At 34.0% G+C, this 21,069-nt stretch overlaps 1 protein-coding gene across 3 annotated transcripts in view; it reads left to right on the forward strand.

Annotated features, from left to right (window-relative positions):
* The window catches only part of LOC112042920 (protein dead ringer), a 186,467-nt gene that overhangs the window by 108,998 nt on the left and 56,400 nt on the right, over positions 1–21,069 (forward strand). For all 3 annotated transcript variants that reach the window (XM_052887712.1, XM_024078123.2, XM_024078124.2), the window contains one exon: positions 18,610–18,682. In XM_052887712.1, the coding sequence (XP_052743672.1) occupies positions 18,610–18,682 (73 nt within the window). The remainder of the gene's footprint in view (positions 1–18,609; positions 18,683–21,069) is intronic.

Here is a 21,069-nt window from a genome sequence, read left to right on the forward strand (position 1 = left end):
AATACGTTCATATCATTGCGTCAAGTTGAATGCAATGCATGTTTGTACATTCAATGCATGTAAATACAAACTTAGATTGCATTCATAAAGCAATGAACTTAATATTACTTATAAATAATAATAAAAAAAACTCTCTTTTCTCTTTTTATAACTAATATTATAAAGAGGAAAGATTTGATTGATTGCATTACTGAACCTATTAAAATATTTTTTCCATAACATATAGAAGAAATATTTTAATAGGTATAAAATATATAAATGAAACGTATGCGTTTCGGGACGCTCGACAGAAGTCACAACTTAAACTTGCTGCCGTATGCGTAAGAGAAAGGGAAGAGTTGCGCCGTAACGCGTTACGTTACGAAGCGGTTTACCCTCCCATGAGAAGTTATCACTTCAAAATAAGTAAACAAACTTTCTTTCGAGCAATGTAGAAGCTTTGTAATATTGATATACGTCGTAGGGGAAAAAAGTTTTCCGAATTAATCCTTAAGAAGACAGTAAAAACGTTTAGTGTGTTAATAAAAGTCTTTTTTCTGTCTTCATTTTCACACACTGTTTTCCTTTTCACAGTTTTTCTTTATATCTTTTGAAAACATACAGCGTGATCCTAATCCTATCTGGAACAAGTCCCTGTACTTGTTTGCTATCAGTGAAAGTCCTCGGCTTTGAAATTCGCAATTTATCGGTCAAAGTGATTCCAATGAAGAAGAGATATTAGATTTTTACGTCGGGGGTTTTTCTAGGATTTATTTTTCAATTAAGATTTTATTTATTTGATTTTTTTATATCTAACTAGCGGACGCCCGCGACTTCGTCCGCGTGAAACTCGATGTAAACTTTCAACTACCCCTACCCTACCTTACCCTACTCCCACCCTACCCCTTCTGTCATAAGAATTCCTGACATTAAAAAAAAATAACATTAAAATCAACAATCGGTCCAGCCGTTCACGCGTGTGGTCTGACCAAGGGATATATGGATTAATTTTTATTTAAATAGATAATGAATCAGTACAAATGGTGAAGTTCTGTATATTGGCGTTATAGGTGGAATAAAGTGATTTACAAAATGCATGTTAATGGAAGTGATCCGCGGAAAAAACCTAGCAAGTACTTATGAGGCTCAATAATTGCTCTAAGGTTATGGGGTCCTAAATTAGAGAAAAAAAAATTAGGTCACGTAAAGAAAGATACTTTCAGGATAAAGAGTTCCTTTTGCCTTTTAGGCAAATTCTTTATTAGAAGGATCTTTTTAATGAAGGATATCAGCCAAAAAGTAAAATATTTTCTTCTTCAAAATCTGGATCAATACAAGCTAGAGAAAACCTAGTATGTATACCGTAATCAACAAATATTGCGTATGTGCGTGTGTTTCGCTATTTCTATAAAAACAACAACATGTCAACATTTTCTATACAATCTGTTTTGTCTACTTGACCTTATTTTCCAACAATGGTCACCAGTCACACCCATTACATTATAGCCTACACACATAGTCGCGTATTCATCGCTCCCCTATCAGGGGATACGGAACCCCAAAATGTTCATCTAATTGGAGATCAAAGGGAGGGCGTGTAATCGCTACACTTCGTGCGTACTCGATAGTGGCAAGTTATGATGTGATAGAGCTACTGGAACTGACAATTATTTTATACTAAAATAGCTATAATTGTATCTAGCGTATCTAGATCTTCTTTAATAGGATCCTCGAGACTTGCCAATGTACAATCAGTTTAAATAAGTTAATCATGTAATTAATGAATTTATTAATGACAAAATGCCTGCTAAAGTAGATCGCCTTTCATCTTCACACAAAAATTTAATTAATAAAATTATGTAATGGAAAATTAATATTGTGAAGAACGATTGTGTTAGAAGAGCAGTAATAAGCAGTTTCTTGCAAAGTTTCAAGCTTAACAGACAGTTAATGTCTAGCTGTTTGGCTAATTTTTTGTTGTTTTATTGACTGAAGTAAATTTTAGTTAAACTGTTACTGAAGTTTAATAGACAATTAAATTGCTGATTTAGACTAGCTTTAGAACTGTAAATAGTTATAAAGCTAGTTTTATTTAAACTATTAATGTCACTAACAATCTGTGAATTATTAGTAATCTATTCGTATATAAGTAAGCTTAGCAGAAACAATAAAAAAATAAGCTTAGGAGCCGCATCCAGTTTGGACCTAATTCTGTGTGTAAGTACGCGTTAATGACCACCAGTGTCTATTGTTTTTGCCGATTACGCGATTACTTGCCCGGAATAATACCGTAGGGTCGTCATTTGGCTTCGCGTTATGTTTGGGCAGTGGACACTATGTATTATGTACCTATACATATAGTATCTAGTTCAAAGCTACATTAGGTGCAAAAAACTTATTGTAGGTGTGTATCCATGTAAACATTATTTGAACTGATAACTTCTGTAACCGGGTAAACCGCTTCGTAACGTAACACGGTACGTCACGAAGCCACTCTGTCTGGTGTCCCTTTCTCTCACGCATACGGTCTAAGTTACCATTTCTGTCCCGATGTTTTTTAAATAAGTAAGTAATAATTGTCATATATTTTTCCCTTGCCTCTCCAACTAGAATGGAAAGACTGCGTGAATGTGTGTAGAGGGGTCTGGATGGTCCAGAGGGCGGATCGAACCACGACCTCTCGGTGATGATGATGGCCATGATGGCCTCTTATTTCGTTGAGTTATTGGGGCTTTAATTATTACACGTTATCACATTACACACATTACAAGTTTTCGATTTCGGGAAATTCATCCGGTAACTACTCCAAGAATATTACTAGCTTATGATATTATATTTGATTTAGAACAGTGATCGGGGAAATTTGTATTGGAACATGAGGTATATCACCCATGATCACGTGTATGCATCGCGTAAATTAATAATGAATTAATTCAGTTATGTATCTATCATCATCATTATCATAATTTACAACCCATATACGATTCACTGTTGAACACGAGTTTTCTCTGAGGAGAAGAGGGTTAGGCTTATAGTCCACCACGCTGGTCCAATGCGGATTGGCGGACTTCACATACGAAGAGAATTGACAAAAGTCTCAGGTATGCAGGTTGCTCTCAATGTTTTTCTTTCACCGTTAGTTATCTATATTATTTGATGAAATTCCCCACAGTTTTGACGCATTTTTAATTAATTAATTTTTTATCTATAACAACTTTGTCCAAAAAAAAAAAAAAAATAAATAAACGAGATAATAAAATCTACGCCTTCACTACCTTAAATGGTAGTATTAAAAGTTTCATTAAGTTACGTAAAGTGTAGAGGCGATGCTACGCGGCCGACATTTGATAGAGAGCCAGTAAACGCTAAATGATTTCCATCGGACTGTTTGCACGACAGTTTATACTTCGTTATACCGCTCACCACTTTCACAGATTGATTGACTTCCAACTGGGGATGTGTAAGCTATATGGGAACTGAAATACTTTAGTACTAGGGCCTTTTGTGATCTAGTTTGGAGAAGTACTAGCGCCTATCTTTTATATGCCATTAATCAGAATTGCTGAAGACTACCGTTTGAGACATTTAATTTCTTAAAATGCACATAATTAAAAAGTTGGAGGTGCATACCCCGGACCGGATTCGTACCCTCGCTCTCCGAATCGAAGGCAACGGTAATTCACTGGGCTAAAACAGAAAATTTCTTCTCAAATACATGTAGGCAGTGTTTTTTTGCATCTATGCAGTGCAAGGGTATGTTTGTCGGTGAAATTACAGGACACAAAGGCTACACTACGCCTCATGTTGATGGATAGGTACATAGTTCGTCTTCGCCCAACACTGGTGTGTTCAATTCATCTCGTTATCAACCCATATTCGGCTCACTGCTGAGCTCGTGTCTCCTCTCAGAAATCATAAAGTTCAATCTATACTAATACCTAAAAATTTGTGGAGTTGTAGGGGGTAATATTTGGATCAACTGAACCGATATTGAAAATTCTTTTACCACTATAAAGCTACGTTATTTGTGAGTATCGTAGGCTATATTTCATCCACGTATTCCCACGGGAACTGGAACTACGTAGTAAAACGTAAATAAACTAGGCAGTAATCCTTGAAATAGTGCATACCCTGAGGAGCCTTCTCAACCAGGAGCCTTTATCACCGGTTGATTGGACCCTTGACCTCAGTATTTTTTAAACTGTTTACAAACACATTTCACATTTAACAAACAACAAATTTACACCATTTTACTAGTGTTTAAAAATTCCTAATACGTAAACAAATGACATAAGGTGCCATTACCTTTCTGTTTTTTGTTAATTTATTACTTTTAACGAGCGATGGTGGCACTCCTCAGTAGAAATCCGTTAAGTAGAGTTTCCAGTTACCACAGCGCTATCAATTGAGGCTTTGTTTCAGCGGACAACGCTCCCAAAGGCTTGCTGTGTAACAATTAACTCATTTGATGTGTGTGGCCCAAGTCATAAGCGGACAGTTTGAGATCGCTTCGAGCAGACGCCCCGCGTAATTTCCGTTCCCATGGGAATACGCGTAAATAACATGGCTTTCTATTGGTATTTTTTTGAAAGTGGATCAGTAGATCTAGATATTACTCCCTACTCATAATAGTATTTTTATTATACATCGACAACTTGACTGCAATTTCATCTAATGCTAAATGAATCTATTAGCCCCAATTCTTGCAATTTTTTTTAACGCGCGTTAAAAAAGCGTTCAAATATACTATAAAGTTAAATGAAGAAATGAACGTCTATATCCAACGCCCAAAATTGAAAATGCATCACAGCTTGAAAAATGCGTCGCGTTTTTAAAACGCTGACGTGTGAACATATACTTGGGAATGTATTTATTCTATTTTTTGCACATATACTTGGGAATGTATTTATTTGTGCGAATGGGGGCTTACGACCGACATTTCATACATTTAAATGAACTGAAAACTAGTGTTGCCACTTACTGAAAACAAAGGTACATCCCACCTTTGTTTGACCGCTTAGCATTTCTATTTATTAATTTGGTAATCTATCCTTGAGCTTTCCGGCAAAATATAAATATTTTTTTTTCTTTTTTAATTGCACTTTTACTAAAACTTATATTCTTATTACTTTATTGATTGATGTTATTATAACTTTATTTATTTTACAAACATTCCGACAATCTTTTTTATGTAATAATTAGTTAAATATTGGCTTACTTCATAAAAACAATTATTTTCAAAGGTAGTTAAATACCCAATTAAAATAGCTTAAAGTCTATCACATGGACCATACTCGGTTGCGTATTTGTTTACCTCATTAAATCGGTTAAGAGTAAGTACCTACAGAGGACGCACCTGCTATCGACTCTCCCGTACTCAATTATTTGTTACTTGGAAACTTTTCGTAATTTGTTATGACTTCTACTATTAAGAAACGGTTAACTTACCCAATTACATTTGTTTTTATTTTTACGAGTACCTATATTATAACAATAATAATAATAATAAATAACGACTATTCTAACGAAGTTCGGAGGCATCTTAAATAGTTAAAAGGTTTATATATTTTACTACCCAATGCCTGGCGGTTACTCGTTCCTCTGAGACTGGGGAATTTTTTTTTTTATTTTATTATTTACAAATTAGCCCTTGACTACAATCTCACCTTATGGTAAGTGATGATGCAGTCTAAGATGGAAGCGGGCTAATTTGTTAGGAGAAGGATGAAAATCCACACCCCTTTTTGGTTTCTACACGATATCGCACCGGAACGCCAAATCGCTTGGCGGTACGTCTTTGTCTGTAGGGTTTGTAACTAACCGCGGCCGAAGCCTCCCACCAGCCAGACCTGGTCCAATTAAGAAAATCTCAATCGGACTAGCCGGGGATCGAACCCAGGACCTCCGTTTTGTAAATCCACCGCGCATACCACAGCGCCACGGAGGCCGTCAGAATTTTCGTCTCTTAGTATATTTGTTCATTCTAATCTCTGAAACTGCTGGACTGATTTTCACAAGAGCATTACTAGCAGATAGCTGATGTTACTAGGAGCAACTTTAGCTATGTTTATCTCCATACCTCTACGGGAACAGGAACTACGCGGGTGAAACCGCAGCGCGTCCTTAGTCCTTACATAAATTAAATAAATAATATGTATTACAACATTCCGTTGTCGATAAGCAATCTATTCGTAATATTTGCTGACGGATAACTTGTTCTATACTTGTTTATATTATACGGAACCGATTAGATATCTATGAATTCCATTGATAATTTTTTTTTATTGGAAAGGAAACTCATTTTCGATGTAGGATACAGATAAAATATGTAGGTAACATTGTGTTTATCGTAGTGAGGTTATTGCTTCTGTGCGATATTCGATAATTGTCATGTTAAATGCAAAATTATGCAAGCATATATCTCATGGTTAAGCTTGCCGCACATTGTAATTTCTATTTATAATGTTCCCAATAACATAATATTCATCGTAATATAATAAACGTTACGTTCGTAATATCTATACTAATATTATAAAGCTGAAGAGTTTGTTTGTTTGTTTAGATAGAACGCGCTAATCTCAGGAACTAGTGGAACTAGTGTTAGATAGCCCATTTATTGAGGAAGGCTATAGGTGATTCGGTTCAGTAGTCGCAACGTGAAAGAGTAACAAACATTCATACCATCAAAATTATCATTTTTTTTGCAAATATCGGGAAACCATACATTTATTCGAGACAAAGAGTAGCCTATGTGTTAATCTATACTTATAATAAATCTGTAGAGAGGTCAATTCTGTACATGAAATATATTTCCAAAAGAACTATCAGGGGGTGCTTAGTGGTCGATACTGATGCCAAAAATGCAATCAGTAAAATTTTTGTCTGTCTGTCTGTCTGTCTGTCTGTATGTTCTTTATAGAAACAAAAACTACTCGACGGATTTTAACGAAACTTGGTACAATTATTCTTCATACTCCTGGGCAGGTTATAGTATACTTTTCATCACGCTACGATGAATAGGAGCAGAGCAGTGAAGGGAAATGTTGGGAAAACGGGAGATGTTACTCAATTTTTTAAGCTTTCGCCGCGTGGTATGTTCGTTATTGAAACAAAAACTACTCGACGGATTTTAACGAAACTTGGTACAATTATTTTTCATACTCTTGGGCAGATTATAGTATACTTTTTATCACGCTACGATCAATAGGAGCAGAGCAGTGAAGGGAAATGTTGGGAAAACGGGAGAAGTTACTTCATTTTTTAAGCTTCCGTCGCGTGTGCAGCCTTAATGGGTAGGGTAGGGGAAGGGTAGGGTAGGGCAGGGTAGTGTAGGGTAGGGGTATTTAAAAGTTTACATCTACCTTCACGCGGACGAAGTCGCGGGCGTCCGCTAGTCCGGAATAAAATCCATTTCAATTCCAAATTTTAACCAAATTGGTTAAGTAGTTGCGGCGTTAAAGAGTAACAAACATCCAAACTTTCGCTAGTGTAAAATTAGTAGGATTTATTTCTTAACCCAAATAAAAAACAGATGAGGGTATATATTTCTTATGCCGGATCTCACACTATAAAGACTAATAAACGGATTTTCATGCGGTTTTTCACTATTAGATGAAGGCGTCCGTTAGTTGTCAAATATTTATATAAATTCTAATGTGTCTCACAACAGTTAATGCGCAATAAGCCTTATAAAGTAATGGGTGAATAGAAAATAGGTTTACTTATCGTAAGCTGCGAATTCACGACAAGCCATTAAGGTGCGTCGTTTTATGTCTGCGCTGTACAACTTACATTGTTGTGTTGGGGAAATGACAGGAAATTGCCATTATAGTACTCTACGGTTGTAGATTAATTAACTTTCGAAATATCATTAATGAAAAGTGAAAATTCATTGAAGGTATTCATTAATGACACTGCTGAACTCGAGTCTCCTCTCAGAATGAGAGGGGTTAGGCCAATAGTCCATCACGCTGGCCCAATGCAGATTGGCAGACTTCATACTTCACAGAATTTTGAAAATTCTCATGTATACAGGTTTCCTTCGATGTTTTCCTTCTCCGATTGAGAGACACGTGATATTTAATTTCTTAAAATGCAACTGAAAAGTTGGAGGTGCATGCCCATGCGTGGACCGGATTCGAACCCACACCCTCCGGAATCGGAGGCAGAGGTCATATCCACTCACGGCTCTCGATAAGTAGGTAATCGAAACCGACGAACTTGTATGAAAGTATTGTTGCAAGTAGAAGAATTAATTAATTGTAAAAATCAATTGGATAAGTGTAAAACACTTCATTCATTCATTCATTCAAAAACACTTCATTGAATTAGTTAAGTACCGTAGTAAGACTAAAAAATAGTTAATGTTGAATGATATTGTAAACATTTAACATTGTAATAAATCAATTCATTTGAATCACCACTATATAGGACAAGGTGCAACGTCTTACACGGTTGCATTTAGTGATTGTTACTTACCATTTGATAGACCATTGTGTTGGAGATCGATTTGCAGTGCAGCGTTTTATTGGTAGCGGCGACCTTCGTACAATCTACATTATGCGATGTATCATGCAGATGTATAGGGATGTCACAAACACTAAATTTGATTTTGAAATTGTGATTAAATAATAATTTGTACAATGTCTTATTGGATTTCATATTTTAAAATAAACCCTTAATCTAGATACTTCTAGATAAAGGGTTTTTTCTTCAATAATAATGTTAGTACTTCTGAATATTTCTGTTACTTTAAAACACTTTACAAAATTTTAAAAGTTCATTTTGTAAACTTATTATTTGGACTATAACTCGTTTTAGACAATATTACAACCATGTCCTAAATTAGGGTATGATTGTAATTTTAATATTGACTCAAACCAACAAGTTTCAATGGCAAAAGCTTTGTTTTTAAAAGAGATGCTTTGTTATAAACGATTTTGTGCACAGTCTGCTTGTAACGTAACTTAATAATATAAAAATATATAGATACTAATATACTATAAACAACACATAATTAATACAAAGTTGTGGTAACCCTGGCACGGTAATAAACCTATTTCCTTTATGTCAAGAAGCAAGTTGTTATACCGATCGCTGATCGAGTCGTCACATCTCGTATGTAATACAAGGGCATTACATTTGTGTTGATTTGTTTAATTAATTGTAATTATTTATTAATAGTGCTTTAAATACGAGTGAGTATAGTTTTTTTTTCTCTGAAATTATTCCAATGTTTGGAAAACCAACAAAAAGTCCATCTGATCTTAAACCATCGCCTTTTATTAAAACTTCACTAAGGCATGTTAATATTAAAAACATTTCTTAACAACCTGAGGTAGTAATCTTCATAAAATTGCCCATAGCAATGACATGGATGAATTTTTATAGTATAGTTTAAGTTTAGGTTTAAGTTTAAGTTAGACCTACTAATAGGTAGGTACACATAAAAAATATTCTGTATGTTTTCTGTATTTCAAACAAACAATGTATTGTTGGTGTAAATACAATACGAAAAGAGTACAAAAACAAAAATGAGATACGTATCCATATCTATACATCAATCCAGGAACGCCGCGAGCTGCAGCGAATATATGCATATCGGGCCGTCAAATTCCCTCAATATTTAACCAAACTCAATAAGTGTAAATCTATGGCATTTCCATAAACGCTGTCTTACTTACTAGTGGTTGGAGAGGTTTATTTATAAACCCATCCCTCTTATATTACTTGTTGAATTATTGCTAGCAATTTGAAATTGTCTTGCGGCGTCGGGGCTCGTAGCTCACTCTTCATATCCGAACTCGCTTGTCTTTCTTGTTTATGATTAAAGAGTTTGTTTAAATTGAGAGTAGATTGTATATGGCCTGTTGGTCCAGTGGATATGGCCTATGTGGCTTAGGATCACGAAATACGATCTATGAAATACAGAGCTTGTCTTTCTTTTAAGAAATTGTCAGTAAATATTCTCAGCTTGGAATTAGGAAGTTGGTGGTGTTACAACCCCGTGCTTCAGAGACGTTAAAGGTCAAATAAGCACAAGTTGCATGTTTTTTTTTATTCTTTACAAGTTAGCCCTTGACTACAATCTCACCTGATAGTAAGTGATGATGCAGTCTAAGATGGAAGCGGGCTAACTTGTTAGGAGGAGGATGAAAATCCACACCCCTTTCGGTTTCTACACGGCATCGTACCGGAACGCTAAATCGCTTGGCGGTACGTCTTTGTCTGTAGGGTGGTAACTAGCCGCGGCTGAAGCCTCCCACCAGCCAGACCTGGACAAATTAAGAAAATCTCAATCTGCCCAGCCGGGGATCGAACCCAGGACCTCCGTCTTGTAAATCCACCGCGCATACCACTGCGCCACGGAGGCCGTCAAAAAATGTTAAAGGTTAAATAAGCACAAGTTCTTTGGTCTTGTGTAGATCAGTTTATGAAACGCTAACAGTTTATTAAGAAAACAATTCGTGAAACATCGTCAGTATTAAAGTACAGATAAATATAAAAGATCGGCATTTTGAAAATCTGTCCTGGTTTCATGTTTGTCACCGACAAAAAATACTTCTCAATTAATCTAAGAACTAAGATGGTAGTTTTAGCTAAACACATACTTTCTATATATAGAGATGTATGATGAATGTTTGGAAGTCCATGCAAGACGTCCATTGGCTGATAATGATGACGGTGCTAATTGGTGTGATATTCTGTAGAATGTTTAATTAGACATGTACTCCAATTAATAATAAACGACGGACGGTTTTATTTGTCGTTTATTATGGCGTTACCAAAACGTGTGACGAAAAATAATGAAAAACACTATAAAAGCCGCGACATATTATTATTAATGCTATTATGGTGTTACAATATTTATTTATTTATTCAAGCGGAAGGGGAGAGTCAGTAATTGGCACATGACAATGGGGATTAAGCGGCTTACAGACAAGTTTTGTGATTCAAATACTGGCGGCTCGGTGGGCGACAATGCAGGCCTGTTATGATAATATTGCCGACATTTCATACAATAATTTGTCCGCAGCTTCACATCGAGTGGCCGTTGATCTGTGAAATCTTTACGGCGCCTCCAGACTATGCTTTGTTATTGGAATGTATAATGTGCTTATGGGAACTTGTATGGCCCTTGCGCATACATTTTCAGTAAGCTAACTGGAACATTAAGTATTCAAAAAATAATGATTTAACTTCCGTGTCCGAAAAATAGAGTTAGAGTTAATTAATAGTGGATATGTACAGCAACTTTTAAAAGGACTAATTTTGCCCTTGTTTCAATATCAGCCTTCAGGGTGACATTTTAAATAGACTAAACAACTTAGAGTATTAGTCAAAAAATAGTTGATATACTTGTACGTGCATAAATCAATTGACGAAAAGTTTTAAAAGGACTAATCTTGCCTTAGTCTACACTAGCGGACGCCCGCGACTTCGTGCGGGCGTCCGCTAGTTTACTTTCGCGGCCCGTGGAATTTAGTTTTTTACAAATCCCTCGGGAACCATGGATTTTTCCGGGATAAAAAAATGTTAATCCATGCTATAATAAATCTCAATACCAAATTTCAGCTAATTCGGTTAAGTAGTCGAGGCGTGAAAGAGTAAAAAACATTCATATCATTAAAATCATCAGTTTTCACAAATCTCGGGAAACCATGGATTTTTTCGGGATAAAAAGTAGTCTATATGTTAATCCAGAGTAAAATCCATTTCCATTCCAATTTTTAGCCAAATCGCTTCTGTACTAGCGGCGTTAAAGAGTAAGAAACATCCAAACATCTAAACAAACTTTTGCGTTTATAATATTAGTAGGATAGGATATACCACCAGTCTTAAAAATTGTGCCACAAACCATGCAAAATTTAGGGCAGCAATTAATGCATACTTTAATTAAACTCAAACTTTAACCTAAATACTATCCCGTTAGACCTTATAAAAGTATACTCAATTCATAACCGCCTCTGCGACATACAAATTACGAAAACAAATGAAGCTGAGCTGCGGTAAATAATAATTAGATACTCCTTTTTATTTTAGTAAAGCGATAATCGAAAACGTTCGTCAGATGATTAATCGCGAGCAGCAGTCGTCAGTGAGGAGTTGGGAGCAGGAAGATTGATGGGCAATCTTAGCTATGATGCGCCCGATCATCACGTTGACTAACTCTTAACTAATATAGTGCGGTAATACACCCATTTGTTGAGAAAATGATTGGTTCAAGAGGATGATGAAAACCTTATAGCGACCTTATAGCGTCCGCCACAACCTTTTAACTTGTTATTAAAATTATAGAAGATGATGAAGTGAAATGCAATAAACTTTTTATAGTACACAAGGATAAAATAAAATCCATATTTATTTAATTAGTGGGAAATTGAGAAAGCCAAATATACCACTTAACCAATTTTAATATACTTTCAACAATGACAAGCTTCCTTGACATAATACCATGTTAGCGCGGGTGAAATAGGTGACGTTAATAAAAGAAACAATAATTGGGTAACCTAACATACAAATACAATTTTAAATTAGGCGTACAATATCTAAAGAAATAAAACGAAATTAAAAGACACTAATTAACAATTGTTATTAGGTTTGATATTGAAGGTACCTAAATACATATTTGCGATTTTGAAATACATTGATTTACTTTGATAAAGGTAAAATTTCCATTATTAGAAACCAATACAGACGTAAAAGACAAACCTCTCGATGATTCATTATCTTCAAATATCGTTGTCAAATAAAAGATTCATTCAAAACAGCTCAATGGACTCGGTCGATGCTAGTTCTCAGAAATGGTACCAAACTGTATAAATAAAGAGACATATCCTTACTCATTCATTAATGCTCATCTCATTCCAAACCTTCTCAGCTATTGAGAAAGCAGTTCATATTAACGTACGCAACTCAGAATTATAGAAAGTATAAATATTAGATAAAATATGAATATATGAATTTTAGTAAAAAATAGCATAGAAATTGTAAGGATGTTCTTGATTCTTAAATATATCAAAAAAATTTCTGCATTAATAATATAATATAAAATGTAATTGTTTTGAAAGTTTCGTTTCCCTTTTTCTTTTCCTGCAATTTCTTGCATTTTGAAGGAAGTCATTAGAATGTTTGAGTGTTTAAGTAAGAAACATATTAACACACAAAGGACCAAAAGCTTAATTGGAAAACCACATTTTCTCCATATGATTCAATTTCGTACTTAACTGTTACCACATTGTCTACTTACTCTTTGTGATGTCGTAGTATAATGCTAATGAGTACATTAAATAGATGTTCATGTATTCATGCAAATTCGTTATTTTCGCACGCCATGACCCGAATGCGTCCATTACCTATAGCTTAATGAAACGAGTGTAAATATATGGAGGAAACAGGAAGTGTCAAATGGCGTTTTGCTGTCTGAACACGGCCCAGTTCGCCTTAGAGTTAAGTGCCTTGGTGTAATTGTTCGTATGTATAGTCTGTCCAATGCAAATAGCTCGTGTTTGATTGTCCGGCGCCGCGGCTCTTAAGCTATGATCACACTATAGATTTTTTGTTGAATCATGTCGTCATATCTTCTTCTTTGAGTGCCTCTAGCTCTGACTAACGGAAGTTGGTAGTCAGCTTCGTAAACTCCTCTCCATCTTTCAATCATCCACTCTCTGATATTCCTCAACCAAGACTTCTTTCGTGTTATATTCATCAAATTCGGTTTAGTGGTTTGGCCGTAATTATCACTTAAGAAATGTCTTTATCGAACTATTTACTTAGTTATAGGAAAGAATTTGATAAAAGCTTAGGTACCTATTTTTAATCTACAACCATCACTTACAGTAGATGTCCTTAATTTAAATTATGATGTTACGAATTAAAGCCGATACATGTTCTATTTGTATCTGTTTGTTTTTATCAAGTAAATATTAATGTAACAGCAACTTATTGACTACATTGTAGTGTAGAGAGTGAATGATGGATGAAAGATGGAGAGGAGTCTACGAAGCTACCAACTTTCGCTAGTCGGAGCTAGAGGCACTGATTAAAAATGTATTTTCAGGTTGTTTATTGTATCAAGGGATTGTGACTTTGTCTTTTAGATTATACATATATATTTAAGATATATCTTTCCTACTTTCTAGAATGTATGTCGCATATCTTTAAACGTATCCGAATTATTTGTCGAGCCACATGTCGCTAGTGTGTTTTATCTTTAACTCTATACATGAACTTTTGCCCATATTTCGAAGTAAACCGGATGAGTGTCTTTACTTAACGGTATTCCTGTATTGATGACACGTGCTCACGGATTTGATTCGGCATCGTTTGAAGATCTGTGGTCAAGCGTAGACTGTGAGAATTTGGTATGTTTGACGCTTAGTATGTCCATTATAATGTTAATAGCCCGTTAAGTTGAATTAAGAGATTTTCTTTTAAGAGGCTTGAAGTGTTTGATATTTTATCTAACGCGGTTGACCTTTTCCGACGTTGACTAACTTTGGTGAGGGGTTTTTATTACGGTTTTTCACTCAGTGCTTTAACAAAATACTAAGCACTTTAATATTCATTTACTTATTGTATAATATGCTGCGTATTTTGTCATTTAATGAGCAAAAGTAGGTTTGAATAAGCAGTTTTTATTTCTCCTTGTTTTCAATTCCAATTTACTCTTTGTTCCTCCTCCTCCTTAATCAACTAAAAGAGTTCAACTTTCTGCTCAAGAAAATATTAAGCTTTAACTCTTTTCCCGGATGCATTATATACTTAATACTTAATACATTATTTAGTTATATGGTATAACTAAATATATTATGGAAAATATAACAAAGTATTAAAGTTTCCAGTACTTGTTTTTGTGTAGGTACAGATGCATAATAACTTCCGGTAGGAAAATTCTTTAATGGTTAAACGGTACAATATGATAAACTGTAGTAAATATTGGCATATAAAGTGACTTATTAGATGCGGGTTGATCATAATTTAGTAACCAGGTAGTAATGCAAAAATAATGAAAGAGTGAAAGCTAATGCGGGTGCTCATATTGATTTTGTAAAGAAACTAATAGTAAGGAAATAATGGAAATGATCTATCATTTCCTTCTTTTGACAATTTGAGTCTGATGATAGGAAATCTAGAAGAAGTGTAACTCTCAAAGAATCTAGGATACTATCTATCAAACTGATAAGTAACGTATTGCTTACGTCTGAATTGCCATGACGCATAATAACAAAAAAAATCGTTACAAATTACCTGCTATCCGAGATGTACGTAGTATTCATTTCTGTGTATGTACAAATAGTCTTAATATGATTATGAGTATTTTTGAAAGTTGATCAGTTTTACAATTGAGCACCACCAAAAAGTGGATTATTTCTACACTTCATTTCCAAATCATCAAGGAATTCTCGTGGTGAGCTCTGCTTGTTTCTCTCTGCCACACTATGGACCCAGCATCCGCACGGTGAATCTATGGAATGCTAAGATAGTATTTTCTCTTACTGGTTTATTGGATCAATGATTGAATGGATTCGTGGCATATCTCAATACATTATCATAAGACAGCTGTAGGACTATTACTTTTAACAGGGCTTTAGTATTATGTTTTTTTTTAATTTTGTTCAATTGTGTTTATAGGAATAGGTATTTACTTCACTGACCAACAAAGTTTTTGTTGCGTTAACTCGCAAAATTGCACCTTTACCAAGTTTTCTTTCATACCAATCAAGCGTATAGTTTTTATCGTTACATTTACGTTACAAGGCTTTTATCTCTATTTAAATTACCAGTATAGCCTAAGTGCCGGATATCGACGCAATTATTGTCAATGACATGCTTGCTTGTATATCATTTGCTACTTCTTGTATATAATACGGTATACACTAGTCTAGTTGTATACCTATTTCACTACTTGCTATTCAATTGTGGTGTTGTAATTTTTAGTTAAACGCTAAACATTGGACTTGCACTGGTTATAACGTTAATATTCTTATATAAAAATTGCTTAATTCATCTGATTATTGTCGAATCTAGTATATAATCGGTACTCCGACAATAACTACGAGAATTGAATCGTGTTTCTATTTCAATAATGTTTTAGAAACAATCACCATAATTTCTAAGGCAGATTACTGAGTCTATAAAGATAACTTCGTCAACTAGAATATACGAGTATATTTTGTCGTTCTTATAAAATTATTCTCTAAACATATTTCTTTATGAACGTACTAGCTTTGTGAGTCCAAGACACATAGGCTAACCACCGGACCAACGAGGCACTTAAAGAAAGTGAATAGCATTAGTACAAACATAGAAGCACTTATTCCCAACCGATCTCGCTATGATATTCAAATTGTTGTTTACGTTTTATCGTTTGTCGCTTAATTATTCATGAATGTATGAGAAATGTAATGCAGTTGCGATGTTCTTTTCCGGACATGCGGGTGTAAACGCACGTGGTCGACCGACACCGTTAGCTTCCGAGAATATAAATGCCTCTATTATTACTGGAGTCATTGTTCATTTCGTATATTTATTAGATGAATATGACCCCTGCCTTCTATTAGGAGGGCGTAGGTTTGAATCCGGTTCAGGGCATGCACATTTAACTTTCCAGTTATGTGCATTTTAAGAAATTAAATATCACTTGTCTCAAACGGTAGAGGAAAAACATCGTGAGGAAACTTGTATACCTAAGAAGTTTCTTAATTCTCTAAGTGTGAGAAGTCTCCCAATCCGCATTTGCCCGTGTGGTGGACTACCCTCTGGTTCTGAGAGGAGGCAAATGCTCAACAGTGAGCCAAATATGGGTTGTTTATGATGATGATGAAAGACAATGCTTCAAAATTCCTTTGGCAATCTTGTTGTCAATGTTATTTCTCTATAAATTAAAAAAATAAAATAAAAAATGAACAACTACGAATTAATAATTTAACTAAGTGAGGTATCAATGCAAATAAGTTCATTTAATTTGTTTTATTTTTTTGTTTCTTACAGCAAATAACTTATTTTTAAATAGAGTAAAGTTATATGACTTTTACATACTTCTCATTACAGTTATTATGCCATTTTGATGTATTACGACGTATAATTTATTTATTTACTATGATTTATTAGGCTTTGTGTTCTCTCTACTAATATTTATATTAACTTCTATTTATGAAGATACTTCGATTTCTTCCGTAATAAATTTTAGCTAACCAATACTCTTGTGCCTCATGCTGTCATTTTTAAGCTAAATCCATCAATATATATCACTTTTAGCAATAATTATTACAGCTTACGACAATACTACGTAATATTTCTATTAAATTTAGTATTCCGGAACTAGTTTTCTTTTAAACTGAATCTCCACGTCTAAAATAGCGAGGAAAAGTTCGTGTAATTCAATGTACGTTGAAACGCAATATAATTAGTATATTTGCGTAAATTAATATCATAATAGACTAATAGTAATCAATATTTTATTATTTTGATGCGTCGCTTACTGTACAGACTCAAGAATGTATTCGATTTTGAATTTGTATCAGCCCCCCTAGCCAAGTGGCATGTCGATCCTTTTTCTACGATCGCTAACGCTTCGAAAACTAGAAAAATGTATGGGAATGACAGATCTTGTCACGTGAACTGTAGATAGCAAATGTCATCCCCATACGACAATACTACGTAATATTTGTATTAAATTTAGTATTCCGGAACTAGTTTTCTTTTAAACTGAATCTCCACGTTTAAAATAGCGAGGAAAAGTTTGTGTAATTCAATGTACGTTGAAACGCAATATAATTAATTTAATTGCGTAAATTAATGTCTTATTAGACTAATAATAATCAATATTTTATTATTTTGATACGACGCTTACTGTACAGTCTCAAGAATGTATTCGTTTTTGAATTTGTATCAGCCCTCCTAGCCAAGTGGTATGTCGATTCTTTTTCTACGATCGTTAACGCTTCGAAAACTAGAAAAATGTATGGGAATGACAGATCTTGTCACGTGACCTGTCGATAGCAAATGTCATTCCCATACATCTTTCTAGTTTTCGAAGCGTTAGCGATCATAGAAAGAGAATTGATGTGCTACTTGGCTAGGGGGCTGGAATGGCTGAATGACTGCTGTGTTCCGTGCGCTCTATGTTCTGTGTTTCTGTATTAAAATGTATAATTGAATAGGGATGATGACTAGGTTGGAATATATTTTTTTTTATAATAAATTCGGATAAATAAGGTCAATGTTAACTAATTTATACATAAAAAGCAAAATATGACTGGACGTTTGCAAAATAAATAAGATTATAAAATTTCAAATCTAATAAAAATCTTTTATCGTAATTAGATAAAAATTCATACAGTTTTAGCTTCCTTACATTAAATGTGACATTTTTCAATAATTAACATAAACGCACAAATAACAAAGATATTAGTAATTTTGTTTGAACGCCCATACAAATCTAACGATCAGCAAGTCAACGACGTCACTAACTCGTGCCATTTTGTATGGAGCGTTGACTCCTGTTACTTTGACAAAATTGCTTTACTATTAGCATACTCCAAATATATATAAACTAAAAAAACTGTCATCATCCCTATTGATTATTTATACCCTTTTTAATGTAAAACTTATTTCTCCTTGTTTCAGTTATACGAGATCAGCGATGACCCGCAAAGAAAAGAGTTCCTTGATGATCTGTTTTCCTTCATGCAAAAGCGTGGTAAGTTCCCACATTCAATTGTAATTCAATTGTAATAGACGTAAAGCTTTGATTAATTCTCAGTACAGATTGATATTACATGTAATTTATCATAGATTTAAATGTTTCATTCACGATCGATCCTTTATATTGTATCCAGTTAAGTGTGAGCTATATTTAAATGTGTAATAGTTGTTATTGGAGGTTTTGTTATAGTGGTTACTAGATTTGAATCAGATATAAGGTTATCTACGTATAAACGGTTTTATATTGTGGAGATCGACGTACAAGTGATAAGATCACGGATGATTGACGACGTCTGCTCATCATTGTGAGCTATTATATATAATTGGTTATTAGAGGAGTCTAGGTTCAATTCAGTACAAAGAGAAAATATCTTTATAGGATCGATAAGAATACACTAGTTTGAGGATAGATGTTCCTAATTTTTCATGTGTTTCTTATAATAATGTTAAAACATATATATCTTTCAGTTTTTGCAAACGTTTTATTATAAAGTAGAACTAACTAACATCAAATTAAGTAGTAGATACTATTAGTAGATACCTTTAGATCACTTTTTTAGATATAAATATACCAAAATTATTTAGGCAATTTTATTAAGATCTAGTTATATAGTATATAGTCTATATAATTAAATTTTAATTATCAGAAGTTTGTCGATAGAAAATATGCATCGTATAGTATAGTGTTAATAATTATACATATAAACGATAAAAAACTTGAAATTTAAATGCACTGGTTACTTGGTTCTAGATAAAACTATAAACAAAAAAATAAACCCTGGCTGAGTTTGCTGTAGGGTCTTATTGGAACAAGGCGCATTTGAAACTCTCGTAACTTTAAATATTAAGTTTTCGACTTAGTATCACCATTCAATAATGACACTAGACGTTTCAAAAGTCCTTGTAAACTTTGAAATTATTTTAATAAAGAAATTGCCACATATAGTGTGGGAATTCGCCATGTATGCGATATTATACGTATCGTTATGTTTATAATATGAGATTCGTTGATCGCCGTGAGCGTTCAGATCGTGCGCCTGCGCACTTGATTGATAGCTCTTTCTATCTCTCTTACACGTAACTGAATGAATGTCCGTGTCTCTTTCTTTCTTTAATTGATCTTTGTTGTTAATGGCGTCATCATTGTCGCTAGATAGATTATTATCTGATATTAATCTGTAATTTTCGTAGGCTATTATTTCAACCGATTCCATTGGTTGTGAATATATTAATTTGCCATCTTTCAGCTTTTGGATTCGAGAAGTTCTAGCCTCGAACCCTATAGTATATTATTTATCACAATTCACCATTATTCAGCATTGTTCAAAAATCTATACTTAGGTTGGTAATCTACTAATCTGATTTTGAAAATTCTTGCACCACGTTATTTGTGAGTGTCATAGGCTATATTTTACATTTGATTTCATTCCGTAGTTTCAGCGTGATACCCGAATAACAAAAAACACGGACAGACAGACAGACAGACAGACAGACAAAAAATATATTTTTAGCTTCAGTATCGATTATATAATGCCCCCAACAAATGCCTTCAACAAAAATTTTCAAAATATCTTCAATGTACAGAATGTACAAAATGCACAGAAATCGTATTATAAGTATAGATTCTAGATGGCGCTGGCGTCCGTTATGTCACGGTAACCTTTGGTATTACAAATGGTATAAGTAAAATCTCAAATTGCGAATCAATATTACCTCATAAATGTATAGAATTTGACCAGTTTTATTATAAGTAAAAAATAATTATGAAATTGACCATTCAAAATTAGCATATTGATTTGCTTGTTTAGTTTTGACTAGAAAATGGACAGTTATTAATTCACGCCAGTGTGTCCCAAGCCTAACAATGAATATCACATGGGATGAAACCGGCCCTTATCGGGCCAGTAATAAATTATTATTCAATTTATCACCTTACAACATGACCAATAAACTTCTGGCCGTTATTACGCGAGAGGCGATAACAGAGTAACTAATCGTTGTTTTTCCATATGGATTTATATCGAGATCCAATTCGAATCGATTCGTGAATCAATGTTGGGTTAATCGATATTCAAGTTTGTGATATTTATCGTGGAATAGCTACATGCATTCGTTAGCTGATCTTATTCTAATTTTAGCTGTATCTTAACACGCTGCTTTGTCTGTGTATTATTTTTTTTTATTTGATTATTTATGATTATTTTGAAAATTGAGTTTATTTATTGAAATTTGATTATTCATAGCGTATTTAGTATTATATCGTTAACATGAAAAATATTATATTTTTTTTGGAAAGTTTGAATAATTTTTCATATGTAGGTAGTGTATAGCATTTTATGGATTTACCTAGCGAGAGTGGAGTCCATCGTGAGAGATAATTTT

Source organism: Bicyclus anynana, chromosome 20 (assembly GCF_947172395.1).
Source record: "Bicyclus anynana chromosome 20, ilBicAnyn1.1, whole genome shotgun sequence".
NCBI classification, from domain to species: Eukaryota; Metazoa; Arthropoda; class Insecta; order Lepidoptera; family Nymphalidae; genus Bicyclus; species Bicyclus anynana.